Below are 17,860 nucleotides of genomic sequence, written 5' to 3'. Positions count from 1 at the left end.
TACTATTGCTGCCTGATCGTTACTGACCTGGCTAGACTGACCACCCTCTATTCTCTGTATCTCGCTGGCGGCTCCGTATGAGGACCGCGACCAGCTGCGGGAGACATGCAGAACCCATACCTCCTTGCTGGGGTCCCTGGAGAAGACAGAAGGCGCATTAGACTCCGCTCCTCCCACTAGAGTTGTGCCATCGCCAGCAGATACATTTCAGTATCTTAATCTGTGACAAATATAATAAGGATGAGTGGTGTCCTCCTCCGCCTATTAATTCCTGTAGAGTCTTTTATTGAATGTGTTAAAGCAGCTCCATGTGGTTGGCACTTCTGCTCCACTGTAGCCAACCACTAAAGGATAAAGTCCCGTTACATAGAATAGGTGCGGTCAGCACTTATTACCCTTGGATAAATGAAGCGCCGTGCAAGTCTTTAGGGCTACAATGCCCACAGGGTCGATTATGGCTCTTTTCAGACATATTTGCATAATGTGACACTATTATAAAACTTAACATGCCCAGAGCCACGTGGCAATATTTTAAGACCATAGGGTGAAGTGCCAGATGCAGAGGGGGTACCAGGCAGGATTATCCTTTATTATTAGTCCCAAACACCGCACTCATCACAATCATGAGAAGATTTAAAATGTGGAAATTGTCCTTTGTTGTTTAGCAAAGAACGAGCTAAAGTTTTCGGTTGGTCCTGTAAGCTAATTCAGACACATTTATCAAGCATTGTTACGGCATGTGAGCTCTTGTTTCGGTTGGATTTGTTTCCCCCGGTTTGGATGGTGGAAAACTGGTGAAACAATAATGGTGTGGAGTCCGTATTCAACATGGAAATGTAGGCAGGTAACGGCAGGTAGGCCCAGCACTGCTAACTAGGCCATGCAGTGCAATACCAGAGCAGAAAGATCAGTGCAGACTGGCCACCTATGGGCGTTCCTAAATAATCCAGCCACAGGCGGTAATGCTGTCGCTCAGGATAAAAAACAGCCCCCCCCCCCCCAAAAAAAAAAACAAACCCAAATCAAAACAAAAAACAACAACCTAACATTTTACTAAAACATGACACTCCTAATAAATAGTGCCGTTTTGTGTGTTGCTTTTCCTAGGGATGTCCCCCCTACCCCCTTCGGTGATGGACATAAAATAAATAATGCAAACAATGGTGAACACACACTTCTAACTACTAATTGTAGGAGGAACACAACCACTTGTTAACGTCATGTGACTTCTTGTCTCTTATTTTGCTGTTTGTCAAATTGTTTGGGATTCCAGTTTGCATTTATATGTGGTTGACAAAGACAGTGTAATTGTTTTGTTTTTGTTTTAATTCTCTTGGTCATCCATTGTGTAGTACACAACAAGGGTGTGGCCACGTGACTGATTAGACGGAGTAATCCTGCACTGTGATCTGCAGCATGATAGGTTTCCTAGCTTCAAGTAACCAGAAGGGTCCCAGAGGAGGGGAGTTGTCAAAACCTTATCAACCCCTTGTAACTCCCACTGTCAGCTGCTCCAACTCCCAAATACTAAATGAACAGGATATCTGACATTGTATTTAACTTTTGTTATGCAGCCCTACATAGCATTCAAATATCTGTTCTTGTGTCGGTTATGCAAGCTTTTGAGAGGTGCGTGCTGTTATTTTGATGACCAAATTGGCCCCAAATTGCAACATGTATAGTCCTAAAAGACCAGTCCGATCATCAGATGTCATTTGGCACAGCCGAGGAGCACATTTGACTGTGGGGTAGATTTATTAAACTTTCTTAAAATGAAAAGTGGATGTGTTGCCCATAGCAACTAATGAGATTCTAACTATCATTTTCAAAAATGTACTAGATAAATGATAGCTAGAATCTGATTGGTTGCTCTGTGCAACACATCCACTTTTTAGAAGGTTTGATTAATCTACCCCTGTATGTTATTCTTCAACTGCTTGAACAGTGTCCTGTTGGATCCATCCCTCCATTTGGCTCAAGCGCTGAACAATTGGATCCATTAGGTTAGGCGTCATATGTATGCACCTCTATGGTCAACAGAATACTGTGAGTTTGATGGTGGAACCAAGCAGCCGAATTTGCCTGTCTATATGTATACAGCAACCGGGCCACAACATAACCACCTATCTAATATTATGTAGGTTACCACCCTGCCAAAACAGTATGTCTTCTGTGAGATTGGACAAGACTGGGTAGCCTTCCCTACGCACACGTATCGGTGAGCCTTGGGCACCCATGACCCTGTCGCCGGTTCACCGGTTATCTTTCCTTTTACCACTTTATGTATTTATTAACCACTGCATACCGGGAACACCCCACAAGACCTGCTGTTTTGGAGATACTCTGACCCAGTCATCTTGCCATCACAATATATTCCTTGTCAATGTCACTCAGATCCTTACACTTGCCCATTTTTCCTGCTTCCAATACATCTACTTCAAGAACTGACTGTTCACTTGCTGACTAATATATCCCACCCCTTGACAGGTGCCATTGTAACGAGATCAATGTTATTCACTTCACTTGTCAGTGGTTTTATGCTGTGGCTGTTCGGTGTATATGCTGTGTATATGAAACGTATACCCCACCCAATTATACCCGTTTTACCACAAATATCCTAAGCTTTAATAGAAATATTTTTAATTGTATTTGTATTAGTAGGTCTCTTGTGTAAGACCATTTGCATCTTATGTTTAGTGGTCCTTTACACACCGCTTGCAAGATGGCGTGGTATGTGACAGGGTTAAAAATAGCGTCATGCTGGACACTATGATCTGGTTTCTATTTTAAAAGCGATGTCTGTAAAATAGCTTATTACTTGTAAAACACGACCACATCACATTGCTGTTACCCTCTAATGACAGCTGATGTCTGTACACTCATGGGGTCTGTATCTGTCTACATGTGACTCTCAAGTGATGCACAAAACTCTTTTGCCATCGAGAATAAATGGAACATTATGGGCACAGCAAGTTTGAGTTACAGTAATTTACAGTGGTAAGAAGAGAGCATGTTAATATGCACACCTTTTAGTTTTTTTTTTTAAGTGGCTCTTTCAATACTACATAAAAAAAAAAACTGCATGGGGTAAACCCAAATGTATTATTTACCTCTCCGTTGAAGGTGGTCACATAATTGTTGCGCAAAGTCAGGCTTTGTGTGCAGGCCAAGTGATGTTCTAGAGAAGAAACAAGGTTGACTTAACATTTCAGATGCGTATTATAATGTTGTGTGCATCGTTTCCATGACAGGATGGTAAAATGATATTAAAATATAGGAAAATCGTTTTCTGTCTTCAGAAATTTACAGTGGTCAAGGACCATTATTTGGATACCGTGGCAGTCGCTTTTTGAACATATATTTATAAATATAATGTAAGAATAATGTATTAAACAACAATAAACTAGAAAACCCTGCTGTCCCATTGGGTATCTACGGGGCCTGGCAGTGTCCAGACTCCGTGCATTGGACGGTGGCTGCCTCCCCAATCACTGAGGTACAGTTCTAATGATTGGATTGCAGTTCCTCCCAGTAGCCCCAGACCGGTTTTGATGAACGCAGAAGTCACATGTTGTACTTCTAATGCTCATGTGTATGATTTGTGGAGATATGAGATCAATATGCGATTTTCTTTTTGAGGTAATGCAGCGATAGGTAATTTTGCCAATTACTCTAATCCATAGTAATAAAAAGGCTTATTTGAACACCGTTGCAGACTGGATTCCACGTGAGTGCAGATCTGCAAGAAAATTAAACTTTTCTGTATGTACGTTCTCTGTTGAGTAGAGTGGTTTCTGTGCACCCTTCCGACCATCTTGGCATGATGTCAGCGGCAGAGCCCGCAGTACTGTGTGAATTGTGTGTGTTAGTAACATGATCTCTTGTTGTGTCATTGTCTTTAGGCACAAGCAGGGGTGTCCAGTGTCTGGTGTAATACTCTCTTTATAATTACACATTGGATTTTATTGTCTCGTACTGACGTAATCCATGCAGGTGTATTCCTTTATATGGCAAACAAAACCCAAATGTTCCTTTTAGATTGGAAAGATATTTATAGTTGTCACGGAAGAAGTTATTGAAAATTAAACTAAAGTGTCTGAATTTAATTTATTAAACGCCCCTCTGATTAAAACGCATGACACAGAGACCATAAACAGCCTGCTACCATTATTTGAGAGGCTTAGTTTCTCTATAAGAAGGAATATTTCATTCTTTTAGAATTTGATGAGCTTTTGATTTCAACAACAGTGTGTTAATCAAATCTATAAATAAGGTGGACTTTTTAGATTTCATGTACATGGGGTGTTATTTCCAAGTTAAGATAAATATGCCACTTTGCACCTGTTTAAGTCTTCCACATAAATGTAAACAAACAAAAGTATAATAAATAAACAATTTTATATAGGAAAACATGTAGGCACATGCATTTTACTACGCTGTATGGATTTGTGTGTGATGCATTAAACACCCCCCCCCCCCAAAAAAAAAAAAACAACTCAAAACATAACAAAAAAACCCCCAAAAAACAATTGAATGAATTCCAATGTAGTGTCTCTGTATAATATATCCAGGAGTTTATTTAATAAATCACATTTCCAAAATGTCTGAATATTGAAGAAGGTAATGTTCTAATAAAAATAAGTCCATGTGAACGTAATATGCTAATACAGTTCCATACTAGCTGAAAATCCATTGGATAACTACTGGTAAGAACTTATATCGAGTTACGTAGAGGTCCAAATGGATATTAATGTGAATATCAGTGTGTGAATCCGCATCCTAAGATTACAAAAAAAAAAAGATGCTGTCCTGTCCAGATAAAATAAATATATCTGTTTGCACGTAAATGTGACAAGGTTTTTAAGAAGTTGTTATTTCCAAGTGTTTAACAAACACTCTCAAGGTCTAATAAATGTGTTTTGACGGTGGTAGTCCTAAAAACATTGCCACCTTTCGGACGTGTAATCATTTGCTGATAAACGTTCCCTTGGTGCCCATTTTGCCTTGATATGCAGCATTTAGAAGCAATAAAAGTGCATTAAAAATATAATAAGAGTTTTATGGAAACGCCCGTTTAGCTCCTGCTAAAGCTTTCAGCAAGAATTTCCGAGGATGCGTTTGATCTGTTGACAGAACAACTTTCTGTGTCATTACAATGTCTTGCTGGTTGAAGAGCAGCTAGAGATTGCAAAAATGTTTAAAGTGCCTCTTCTAATTCAAGGGGTGGAGGCGCATCCAGAGCTATATGACCTCTTTTCTAAAGCAGATAGGTGTATGCTACAGAAAGCTTGGTTGGAAATGGAAGGAACACAGGAGTATTAATTATAATTTCCTAATATTGCAAAAGGAGGGAGCTACAACACAGAAGTCACTGATGGCTCCTACGTCACTTTAAAAAATAAAATAAAAATTATATATATATATTTGTTGCAAGATCAGGTTAGGGTTGCCGTCTGCTAGGGTAAACGGCAGCACTTCACATGCAGCAGGCACTTAATAGCACACCAGTGTTTGGGTACAAGTAGCCGCAGCTAGAGACTGAAGGAACAACCTCACAGCCTTTTTAATTGCACCTCACAGGTGCAACTCCTAATTATCTAGCAAAGTGTCTGGCAAGTTTTAAGCCCCGAAATGGGCCTAATGAATGGAGACCGCTCTTGCCTCTCCATTCATAACCCCACAGACCCTACATCGGCTCTTCCTGCCGTTGAAACAATAATATTTGGGAAGCTCTTTTCCAAAAAACAAGCAATACCCCTGGGGTTTTAAAACGCATAGGACAGAAACCTGCGACACATATACCTCCCATCAATAATTCACCCAGTGTGTATGTATATATGTATGTGTTTGTATGTATATGTATATATGTGTATATATATATATATATATATATATATATATATATATATATATATATATATATATATATATATATATATATATATATATTACACACACACACACTGCTGTGCAAAAGGTTTAGGCAGGAGGGAGCAAATGCTGCAAACTAAGACTGCTTTCAAAAATAGAAGTGTTTAATTTTTATCATTTAACAAAATGCAAAGTGAATGAAGAGAAGCATATTTGGTGTGACCACCCATTGTGCAGAGTATCCATGGTTTTTTTTTTTTTGCAATGTGGGAATCCACTCTTGCACCCCAGTTTGAACATGGAGAGTGCAAGGGATCAATATGTGTTTTTTTTTGTTTTTTTGTTTTTTTTTGTGTGTATATCAACACAAAAAAACAAAACCTGTTTCTATCCCTAGACTATGTTTAAAGTAAACATAAACATATTTGGTATCCCTGTACTCTGGAAAACTAATACAAATACACTTCAGGTTATTTTTTTGGGGGATTGCTCCAATTATGTAAAAGTAACCAAGGATCAAATTATATAAAAGTATATTTCTGTCCCTTTTGTCTGCCTTACCCTAGCTAAGGAACTTGCAGTAATGAGCTACATGTTTCATTATGTTAGCAAGATAAGCTCCAATATTTCTTGAATAGACAATATGAAATTTGCCTGAATAGAATTAGAAATTCAAATAAAAACTGACGGCACAGCCATAACAGTGTGCTTGGTAATACCTTATATCACTATATGCAATACCAGGTTAAGATTACAGATTACTAACATTAGTGAGTTACATGCAATATAATGTTTACTAACATGCATAATGTTTACGTGTCCTCACAAAATTCAGTGTTCTATTTTGTGTTTAGTATAGTGTTCTATATGTGTTATTACATGGAGCACATTGTGAAATCCTTGAGGGATTGTTTCAAACGAGAACTAGCTGCTATATAAACACAGAGAAGCGGTTCTTCTGCAGACAGGATACGGACTCGTCCATATTTCAATGACTTGCAGTTCTTTAAAGAGAACTCTTTGGAGATAAGGCAGAAGATGGGACTGATATTTTTCATTATATGACATCGGTATACATGATTTGTTGTACAATTGCAATATCTATATAAGAATATCAGAAAACATGGAGCATTTTGACTCTAAAGCCGAGACCGTGTAAACACTAATGAGGAAACAGAACTGCAACAACCAGAAGTAGAAGTGATGCTTTTGTCTCGTTCCTCACCTGCCAGGTATTGGTCAGATTCACCAAAAGATCTGCTAGAATTTATAGATCTCGATCCTCTGTCCCATGAGATAATCAGCATTTTGGCTGAGTTGCAACACTAGATGAGAACACAACATTATTCATACATTAAACAAGGGATTGGCCTTGACTGTCCATCATTACCACCATCACATTCAAATTAACGAAGAGGCGCAGCCTCTCCTCTAGCTAGCCCCACCTTTGCACCCATTCTCTCGTCCATACCACAGACATGGCCTTACCGTCCCACCAAAATATACACTACACAGCACAAACATACCACTATCAACAGACATCCAGAATATTGGTAGAATTATTTTTTAATAAATCTGCTAGATGAACATGTAGCCTATAGAGGGCAGCACGGTGGCTTAGTGGTTAGCACTTCTGCCTCACAGCGCTGTGGTCATGAGTTCAATTCCTGTCCATGGCCTTATCTGTGTGGAGTTTGTATGTTCTCCCCGTGTTTGCGTGGGTTTCCTGCGGGTGCTCCGGTTTCCCCCCACACTCCAAAAACATACTAGTAGGTTAATTGGCTGCTATCAAAATTGACCCTAGTGTGTGTGTGTGTGTGTGTATGTTAGGGAATTTAGACTGTAAGCCCCAATGGGGCAGGGACTGATGTGAGTTCTCTGTACAGCGCTGCGGAATCAGTGGCGCTATATAAATAAATGGTGATGATGATATAGAGTGTATGGGCCTGGCAGCTGTCTAGTTTGGTGATTTTATATCTGGGGGAAAGAAAAGGAAAAATAAAGCAGATGTTCTGTTAGGGCTTAAAAGACCATGTGCCACTGGCCTAGTGACACCTGCTTCAGTTGTGTTCTATTGACTCTTCTATGTGCTTCAGTCTTTATAAAGATCATGAATCATATTATGGTCTTATAAAGAACAGTTGAGAGAGTATTGCACATCTCTTTAGTTACTACGTTTAGGTTTAGCCTGTGAAGTGCCTGGTGTATTACAAGGAAGTGTACCATTCTCCACACAGAGCAGATGACAATGTGTTATAGTATAACGGCAATTCGGAAAAGCTACAGCCCTAGTAAAATCCTAATTGTAGTGTACAGTTATTAACACATGTACCGTTATTATGAAAAAATGACTTTAAAGTGATGCCCCTCCCCTGTTTTATTAATGCATTACTTAAATTATTGTTGTTGATTGCAGATGTTCCTGTGACACTGAGCTTGTGATCATTTAAAAGTAACGGAACTTAAGACTTAACACTTTAAGGCTGGTTTAAAAGTTAATGCCACCTGTTTTCATTATTTAAGCCAACCTCTTCCTCACTCATATACACTTTATATGAATGCAGTCTTCACCAAGAACCAGCAAATGAGGCGCACAGAGGTGGCAGCCTTGTACTGGGTGTTTCATGTCTCATTAGTGATGCTGGTCCCTAGATACTGGATGGGGTGCATATTGATGGGTTGTCTTTCTACCCACGCAATGACTGACCCCACTGCATCTAGGCCATGGGGACACTGTTTAATATGACATTATTAACAATATATATATATATATATATATATTAGTGCCAACATATTACTCAGGGTTTTACAGAGAAAGTTTTTAATTCGTTACACGTGCTCCTTCCAGTCCCCGGAGGGGTTAACAATCTACATTATCTACTGTGCATGAGCGCACAATCTCACATTGGCTTACCAGTGTGTTTTATGGACTGTCAGATAAAACCAGAGGAAGAGTGTGTATAACCTCCACACCGATGGTGTTTGAAGTGGCGTGAGACCACAGTCTCATCTGCATATACTTGGGGCCCAGGGGACAGGAGGATGAAAGGGACTGCTGTTTCGTTGGGGGATACAAATGATGGAGACAGGAACTGATGAGTCAGGTGAGTGGTGGCTAATTTGTTGTTCCATTTCTGCAAAGTGCATACACTCAGCAGACTTTGAACAACATTGTTTCATCGTTGAACAAGATCTTTAGTTCATTTTAACAGTCTTGTTCAACAATATTATGTGCTTTGGAACGATAATCATTCCTCGTTGCAGGGTACAAACTACTATGATATCGGGCCAATCAGATTGGCCTGATCTGCTGAAAACACTCTAATGTGTACCCAGCCTATGTCTGGATGCCTAAAATATTTTGGAGCCAATCGGATGACCAGAATGTTTGCACATGTTATTTCAGGAGACTAGTGTGCTCATCTTGTTGGAGTTTGACTTGTCCACTAGTGTTATTGGAATAATAAGGACAGGGCTGCATGTGACAGGGGTAATGTTAGGATGTAATGAGGGTAATTGGAGCACACAGGAAGCCACCGACTGAGAGTTTTTAGATGGTGAATGAAGCAGGGTCACTAAAAGTATTCGTAGTGTAGAGAAGAGATTTGAGGCACCGATTAATGGATTTAGTTAGATTGTGGTATTAAATTTGCTTCTGTATGAAACGCAGTAATACGTCCAACCTGTTTATAATGTTTGATTTAAGCAAAAATAGGTCATCTTTAAATTTTGGCTGCCTTAATGGAAAAAGCTACACTAAACACACTTCATCTTTTTGCATTGTTACTGTGAGATGACTTTCCTCTATCTCTGAACGTTGCTGTGTCAATTCTTAGGTTGTTTGATTTGAATATTTGATTTATTGCCTAATGAGCAATTGTTGCAATATAATGTATGATAAATTAATATATTTTCCCATCCACTCAAATCTTCTGTAAGCCAGCTTACAGTCACATTCATTGAGGTATGTTTAATTCGTGCAAAATTTACAAAAAAGAAACTGCACACCTTGTAAAACAAACATGCAAAAACCTGTTTTGTGTTGATCTTATTGTAAGAATGCTGTACCCATTCCCTTTGATGATGTCTGGAGAATATTCTTCATAATGGCTTTGTGTTGGAAGCTTTGTGCTCTTATGGAAAGCACGGAAATGTAATATTCGTTAAATCAGTGCACAGTCATTGGTGCAGGTGCCAGCGGACTTTCTCTGCTGGTTTCGGTAGAGCCTTTTCTCTAACCTGTCAAAATAACTTTAAAAATGGCTCCTACCTGCTGATTGTTAGGTAAGGCTAGTGGTCTCTGTGTTGGTATAATTGTCTTCATGCTGGATGGCATCATGCTTTGTGTATGTAGGTAATGGTTTCAAATGTCTTTATAGTAAAAGGTTTCACTTGAACATCTAAAATGTCTATTTTAATTGATATGTTAGTGCAAGTTTACCTACTTTTTAGATTTTCTTTTCCTGAAAAGGGTCTAGTACTTGCCTCCCGTAATGACTGTAGATACATCACTGTCTTCTGCCACCCCATCTGACACTAAATCTGACACCATTTATTTTGCTGGCATGTACTCTACTCCAAGGGCCGAGCACCCATAAATCCACATTGATCACTAGCCGCCGTTCAGAGCGGTAGAAGACTGATATCCCCAATTCTCCGGTCCCACTCTCAGGATGCAGTATGGCCAATACAGCTTAGAGCCCAGGCTAACTGCCAAGGGCATGAAAGAGTCATTACAGCTTTCGGCTGGAGCAACGTGTAAATTGATTTCATTGGGTCTATTGAGGCAGACTCCCATTAGTAGTAATGCATACCCCCATCATTAAAGGTACATTCATCCCATTCTTAAAGCTTTCCACTATTATTTATCCTTGAACTTTATTAGGAATAAATGTCGATAGACACTTTGTACAGAAATGCATTCTGGGTTTGATTCTTGTTTGGACATACGTCCATTTGCGTAGCGGATCTTGTGTGACATAGAACAGAAACTAACATTATGCAGATAAACAATTGCACACAGCTCATGTCTGGGTGCAGGTGACAATTACGACTGTCTCCCACTTGACCGGCAGAACGGGGGGGGGGGAGGAGCAGACTAACGTAGGTCATGTAGAGTTGCCAACGTGGACGATTCAAGTCCTGCATTTCTGTGTTTGTTTTCAGAATTATCATTTTCACTTTACTTGCACCAACATTCTAATCCGACTTTACTTGCACCCACATTCTAATCCGACTTTACTTGCACCCACATTCTAATCTGACTTTACTTGCACCCACATTCTAATCTGACTTTACTTGCACCCACATTCTAATCTGACTTTACTTGCACCCACATTCTAATCTGACTTTACTTGCACCCACATTCTAATCTGACTTTACTTGCACCCACATTCTAATCTGACTTTACTTGCACCCACATTCTAATCTAGGGATATGCTTGAATTTGAATATGGTCGGAACTGCGCATAAATTCTGTGATCTTTTTCTTTTGTTCAAAAACGCAATTTACATGCAAGTTGCATTCGGACATGTATCGGGCCCTCTGTGTCCATGCAGCTAAACATTCTGGGCCTGAGTTATTTAAGGAGAGCAAAACTATGTTGCACTGGGAGGGGGAGGTAAATTTAAAATGTGGGGACAGATTTATAGTTTGAATAGTGCAAGTCCTACTTGGATCAACTTGCAATTTTTGTAAAAATAAAGCTATCAAGTATTTGTGGGCTACATGAAAAACAGTCAGTATTTTCCTTACATGTAAAATAAAAAACTAATTTGCACCCCTTGCATTGTAACATGGTTTATCCAGAAGCAAACTTGCGCCTTTTTTTTGCTTTGCTCTCCTTAATGACCCAGGCTCTCTGTATCCAGCAGCTAAACGGGCCATTTTAAGAATCCACTTTACTTTTTGTCTTCCCAGAAGAGACCTGTCTCCTTGAGATAGACACAGTATTTCCACATTTACTTTACTGCACATAGTACAAATACAGGAGGAAAAAAAAACATTTTGGGCCCCGCCCCCTTCTGACTTCTGAGACTGCCGGCGGCTGCACACTACGTGCAGGTCCGCTCGTATTGTGCTCGTATCTGCTCTGAACACAATCAGAGCAGCCGGGCAGCACACTCTCCCTACCTGTCACTGCCGAGCGGGCCTGCACATAGTGTGCAGCCATCGGCAGCAAGCCCCTGCTGGGGGGGGGGTGATTGCCCCGATCGCCCCCTTCCCCCTCCCCTGGATCCGCCACTGCTCTGCATGCAGTGCTGTTCTCACTGTCCTAATTACACAAGTGGATAGGTCACTGCCTCTCACAAGATCTCTACACTTACGTCTCCTGTTGTAAACATTTCCTTGATCTAATTGGCTACAGACAGTTCTAACTATCTATCTAGATCTTAGTAAGGCTTTGGACACTGTCCCACATCGCAGACTTTTAAATAAACTTGAAAGCTTGGGATAGGATTCTAAGATGGTTGAATGGATAAGATCTTGGTTGCAGGATAGAAAACAGAGAGTTGTAGTAAATGGAGTACATTCACTGGAGGGAAAGGTTACCAGTTGAGTACCCCAGGGATCTGTATTTGGACCATTGGTTTTTAATATCTTTATTGGTGACACTGCAAATGGCATCAAAGGGAATCTATGCCTTATTGCATTTGACACAAATATATGCAACAGGATAGACACACCAGGAGGGGTAAAACATATTGATGATCTAGGTAGACAAGAGGAATGGTCAAAAGCAACTATGGAATAATGCAAAATCATGCACTTGGGTATTAAAAACACAAAGGCTAAATATAGTATTAAAGGCACTATAATGGAAACCACTGAGGAGGAAAGGGATCTAGGAGTCACTATTTCCGGTGGCTTAAAGCCAGGTCAGATGCTTGGTTGCATAGGGAGAGGAATCTGTAGCACAAAGAAAGAAGTATAATGCCACTGTATAGGTCATTGGTACGGCCTCATCTAGAATACTGTGTTCAGTTCTGGAGGCCATATCTCCAGAAGGATATAAATACACTAGAGACTGTACAAAACATGGCAACTAATATGGTGCATGGCCTACAGCACAAAACTTACCTGGAAAGACTAAAAGATTTTAATATGTATAGTTTGGAGCAGAGAAGGGAAAGGCGGCACATGATAGAAACGTTCAAATATATCAAGGGTTTTAACAAGGTGCAGGAGGGAAACATTGTTCAGGAAGAGAAGTACTAGAACACGAGGACATTCACTGACACTGGGGGAAGTAGGTTCAGAGGAAATCTGAGGAAAAATTACTTCACAGAAAGGGTAGTGGATAAGTGGAATAGCCTCCCATCAGAGGTGGTAGAGGCTAATACAGTAGAGCACTTTAAACATGCTTGGAATAGACAGAATGATATCCTTAAAATTAAATAAGTATAAAATAGGGTTGGAGATTAATATAGGTTAAAAAATGAACAGACTAGATGGGCCAAGTGATTCTTATCTGGCGTCAAATTCTATGTTCCTATGACCTGTGTCTCCCCTCCTCTCTGATATCCACCTCTCACTCATGCTTACGGTACGTCTCCCATGCTGCTCCTTATCCTGCCTGACCACACTCTTCCCCCAACTTTAAATCTTGCAAGCTCTCCCTCAAAACCCACCTCTTCACTATAGCCTGTCCTACCGGCCCAATGCTACTCCCTCTGGATATAGTTCTAGTCACAGGTCCCAATCTCCACTCGGAGTCCCACTAGCTACTGTTGTCTCAGTGTTGTCCTCTCACAAACAGGGCAATGTTTAATAAGTCGCATTTTGTTTTTAAAGCGTGACTTGTTTTTCCGACTGTTTGCTTTGTGGCGCCTTACAAATAAACCGTAAGAAGTACTGCTTTAGCAGAGAATATCAATCTACCTGTTCATTGAGCAAGATCTTTACACCATTTTTAGTGATTTCATCATTTTTAATGGGTGCTGTTGTATTTATATGGTTTGTTTACTATGTTGTCCTAGGTGTGAAAGCTGCGTTGAGCTACTTTTCGTCCGAGGATCTGGTACTTGTCAGGAATGCAATACTCCACTCAGGAAAAGCAACTTTCGAGTGCAGCTCTTCGAAGACCCCACAATCGACAAAGAAGTGGAGATTCGAAAAAGAATCTTGAAAATGTGAGTCTTACTTTCAGCTCATTATTTTGCAACGATAGTCCTGTAAGTTCCGTGCATATGAGTCTGAAAGCCGCACTAGTACTTGTTGGTTGGATAAATATAATCTGCTATTAATTAACTATATTTAGTTTTACATAAGTAATAGGCTACAGTTGAGCACTCATTGGGTTTGGCCAAGACACAATGTTAATTATATATTTTCAATGGTATATTGAAAAGTTAAATGTCACGTATAAGGAAAAATTTAACAGAATTGTCTAAATTTGCTGTGAATTTGTCGTGTTACCTGTCGGATTAAATCTCCACTACCTGACGAAGTAACCGAAGAGTAGCAAGGAGTGAATTTCCCATGGTGGGTTTACAGGATGATTTACTATATTGGACTACAAGCTTTGTTTTTGGAAAATTGATTGCAGTTATTAAAATTCAATGCTGTCATGTCCAACATTTTCATCTCGCAACTGCGTATAAGAACATGCCATCGGATATTATGCCATAAAAAAATATAATGGCTTTCATGAAAGGGTATTAAGGATATTGAATTTCTCAAGGAAAAGTGGAGGCGTGAAAAGCCTGTGGGTGTCCATATCCGACTCCGAGATCTATCCCTTGCATATTTTTCTAATTTTACCACTGTGCATATAAATCTATCACAATGCAAATTGCACACAAATGTGTGACATAAGAGCTGGGTTCATATAATGTATCATGTTGTAAATATTACTATTATGAGTCTGTATGAAAACATAAATCTAATAGGATTCTTCAGTGATTTAATGCTGGAATACTTTAAAAAGAGAATATTGGAATGTGGGATGGAGTTCTTTCTATTTAATGTGTTAAATAGCACTAGGTAGTGACTCCTAATATTTGGACAATCTAATAAAACAAATTTATATTGATCAGACATCCATTAGCTCGAATTGATGTTGTTGAATTGTTGAACTATATTTAATGTTCTCAATCATTCTTGCTAGCTACAATAAGCGTGAAGAAGAATTTCCATCTTTGAGAGCCTACAATGATTTTTTGGAAGAAATTGAAGAAATTGGTAAGTGCATTTTAATATAATTTGACTCGACTCTGAAACCAGTGTAGCCATCGCATACGATGATGAGGCAGTCAGTTTATGGTCTAAACCGGTTTTCATGAGCATGCGACTTTTATTTATTTATTTATTAGGAGCTAGCAGAGCTGTAACTATACGTTTTAGTGCCCTGGCACCTCCTGATCTTAGTGGGAGTGATGGTAGAAGTATCGAAGTGACCGTGTGCTGCTGGAGAAGGTGTACACTATCTACTGTGGGGATTGTGTTGCCCTTTTGATGCGCTAGACAGCCCTCTAACCCCCTCCCTCTCTGTCTCATGTCTATTCTCCATGCTTTGGCTTCTTATTGATCTTTCTGCATGAAAAGGCCTGGTTATCTCTGTGATCCCTAAACCCTACCCTTCCCCCTTCATACTCGCCAGAAATGCTGCACGGATCACTGTTGGGTCCATACCACTCCCTCTTCCCAAGCGGAGCAAGGAGAAGCGGGACAATGTCTTGGTAGCGCGGGACAGTCCTGCACAATTGGGACGCTCCCGTCAGAAATGGAACGTTGGCAGCCTATGCTACCTGTTTTTGCAGCTTTGACTACCTGACGCTGGTGTACGAAGCTCAGTTACTGCTTGGCCAGATCCTAGAATATTGAGCATCTATTTGGAAAAGGAATATGTACTCTTCACCTCTTGGAAAGCCGAGCAATAAGTGAACAATCTAGGTCTCCCTTCTCTCAACCAGCTCAATATTAACCCCCTCAGTGCGAAGGGTGAGTGGAACTCATACTTGGCACACAGGGAGTTTAAATAAGTTAAAATTTTACTTGGCCTGTCCCTCACAGGTATTTCCTGTTGGTGGTCGAGGGGGAGCGTGTGGTGCCTAATGACATCATCATGATTACATCATTAATCCTTCACCCACTGCGTACATAGAAATATTCCTGGATTACTTCCCTCTTTTAGGTCTCTCTTTATATCTTTCTAATAACCAGTTTCATCCAGTCAAAAATCTCTCCTTTTCTTTGATGTGGTTTTGTTATTTTTATAGCAATAGAAACCTATTGACAGTTAAATTCCAAAATTGCTCCCATAGCCAAGGGGAAATCATAGAGTTTTGAAGGTTCAAAAATGGTTGCCAAGATATAGGGATATGTGGATGGACTCTTTGAGGGGAGAAAACAAGTTACTCGCCAACTATATTAAAATAGAGTGGCAAAGTAATAATAGTCCATGTTTTTGTTTGTTGTTGGCAGTCCTGATTGGCAGGTGATTAGATGGGCAATTTTGCCATACCTTGAATTGCTCAGTGGTTATATTGAGTACCTGAATGACAGACCTTCAAGGTGGTGGGTGTCTAGAGATATGTAGAAGGTGGTTTGCATGTGTCTTGATTATTATAATTTGTTCTATAGGCCTAGCTATACTAACCTTATCGGTTGTGAAAATGTAGGCTCCGCCTTTTGTCATTATTTGTTTTGTTTTTTCATTCTGGCGGACATCTGCCATGGGGAAATATAGCAGACTTGGAGAATTCACAAGTCTTCCTATAAAATCAGATCAAATGTTTTTTTCTTTATTAGGTAAGGTTAGAAAAAGGTTTCTCAAGTCTGGTCCTTGTGTACTCCCAACAAATCATGTTTTCATTGTTTCCTAAAATATACTCTGGTGACTTCATCCATTTAACTGGGCCTGTAGTTCTTCAATCTCTGTCCACAGAGGGATATCCTGATAACATGGCCTGTTGGGGCTACTTTAAGACCAAGAGTCTTGACCTATTTCATCTGGGAAATGTGTCTGATCCTGAACTTGGCTCTGTTTTTCTGACTCAGTTGGCCCAGGCTCAATTAATTAATAGATATAAAACAATCCTTCTACATCATTGAATGAATCCAGCCCAGGTTAATTTAGTCGGAAAGTCAATGCTTGGTTCAAGAGAAGACAAATCTCTCCCGAGGTGAAATGCGTAGGCTTGTCGTTTCTGGATAATGGGTGTCCTACCTTTAGACCATACTCTGAGAACATTTCATAAGATTGATTGATAGATAAAACTGACTATTAAAACTTGATATGATTTTGCTGTTCATATTTTCTTTTATGTCTCTATTGATTGTGAACTATGTTTCATATAGATTTTACATCTTTTTTTTCTTTCCTCTTGAGCAGTGTTTAACATGACCAATAATGTGGATCTGGAAGACACGAAAAGAAAAATAGATATGTACCAAAAGGAGAACAAAGATACAATTCAAAGAAACAAAGCAAAACTGGTTAGTGTCGTGTTATGTCAAGACGGATATGTTTGTACATTTTAATGTGTAACCTAGTAACGAATATTATATCTTTAGCTGTTGCAAAGGGGTAGTCCGTAGGGCTTGCCTAGTGAAATACTAATAAGAGTATAGTAGATAAAGGAAACTCTTGGTTGACAGTGGTTAACAGAGTGTGCCGTACGGTCATTGAGGAGTGTGGAGGGAGCGACCGATGCGGTAAAACGTCACCTTGTTTACAAGTGCTGACCTTGCTACCTGTACGTAGTTGTTACTCCTAAACAGCGGGCCTCACTTGTACTGTTTGACCTAGGGCACCTCAGGTTATATAAGGCTGTATAAGCAAAGTGGATTAGTTATGGAACCTATTTACCTACAGTCCTTTTTGTCAGAGATCACTGTGCGGATAGAGCTTTTGAAATTGGATTTAAACCACATTCTAAGAGACTATATGGATGATAACTGTAATATGGCAGCTTTGGGGCTATAGCTCTTTCTGAAAATCGGATACTGGATGGACTTTTTTTTGTGTTGTCTTGTTTTCAGTAT

General features: G+C 39.8%; 1 protein-coding gene across 2 annotated transcripts in view; it reads left to right on the top strand.

The window, feature by feature from the left end:
- The window catches only part of MNAT1 (MNAT1 component of CDK activating kinase), a 107,810-nt gene that overhangs the window by 9,081 nt on the left and 80,869 nt on the right, over nucleotides 1-17,860 (top strand). For both annotated transcript variants that reach the window (XR_012680355.1, XM_075193531.1), the window contains exons 2-4: nucleotides 13,852-14,004; nucleotides 14,982-15,055; nucleotides 17,208-17,311. Coding sequence is in view for 1 of the 2 variants with exons in the window: in XM_075193531.1 (XP_075049632.1) it covers nucleotides 13,852-14,004; nucleotides 14,982-15,055; nucleotides 17,208-17,311 (331 nt within the window). In the remaining variant the exon portion in view is untranslated. The remainder of the gene's footprint in view (nucleotides 1-13,851; nucleotides 14,005-14,981; nucleotides 15,056-17,207; nucleotides 17,312-17,860) is intronic.

Source organism: Mixophyes fleayi, chromosome 12 (assembly GCF_038048845.1).
Source record: "Mixophyes fleayi isolate aMixFle1 chromosome 12, aMixFle1.hap1, whole genome shotgun sequence".
NCBI classification, from domain to species: domain Eukaryota; kingdom Metazoa; phylum Chordata; class Amphibia; order Anura; family Limnodynastidae; genus Mixophyes; species Mixophyes fleayi.
This window is presented reverse-complemented; position numbering and strand designations above follow the sequence as displayed.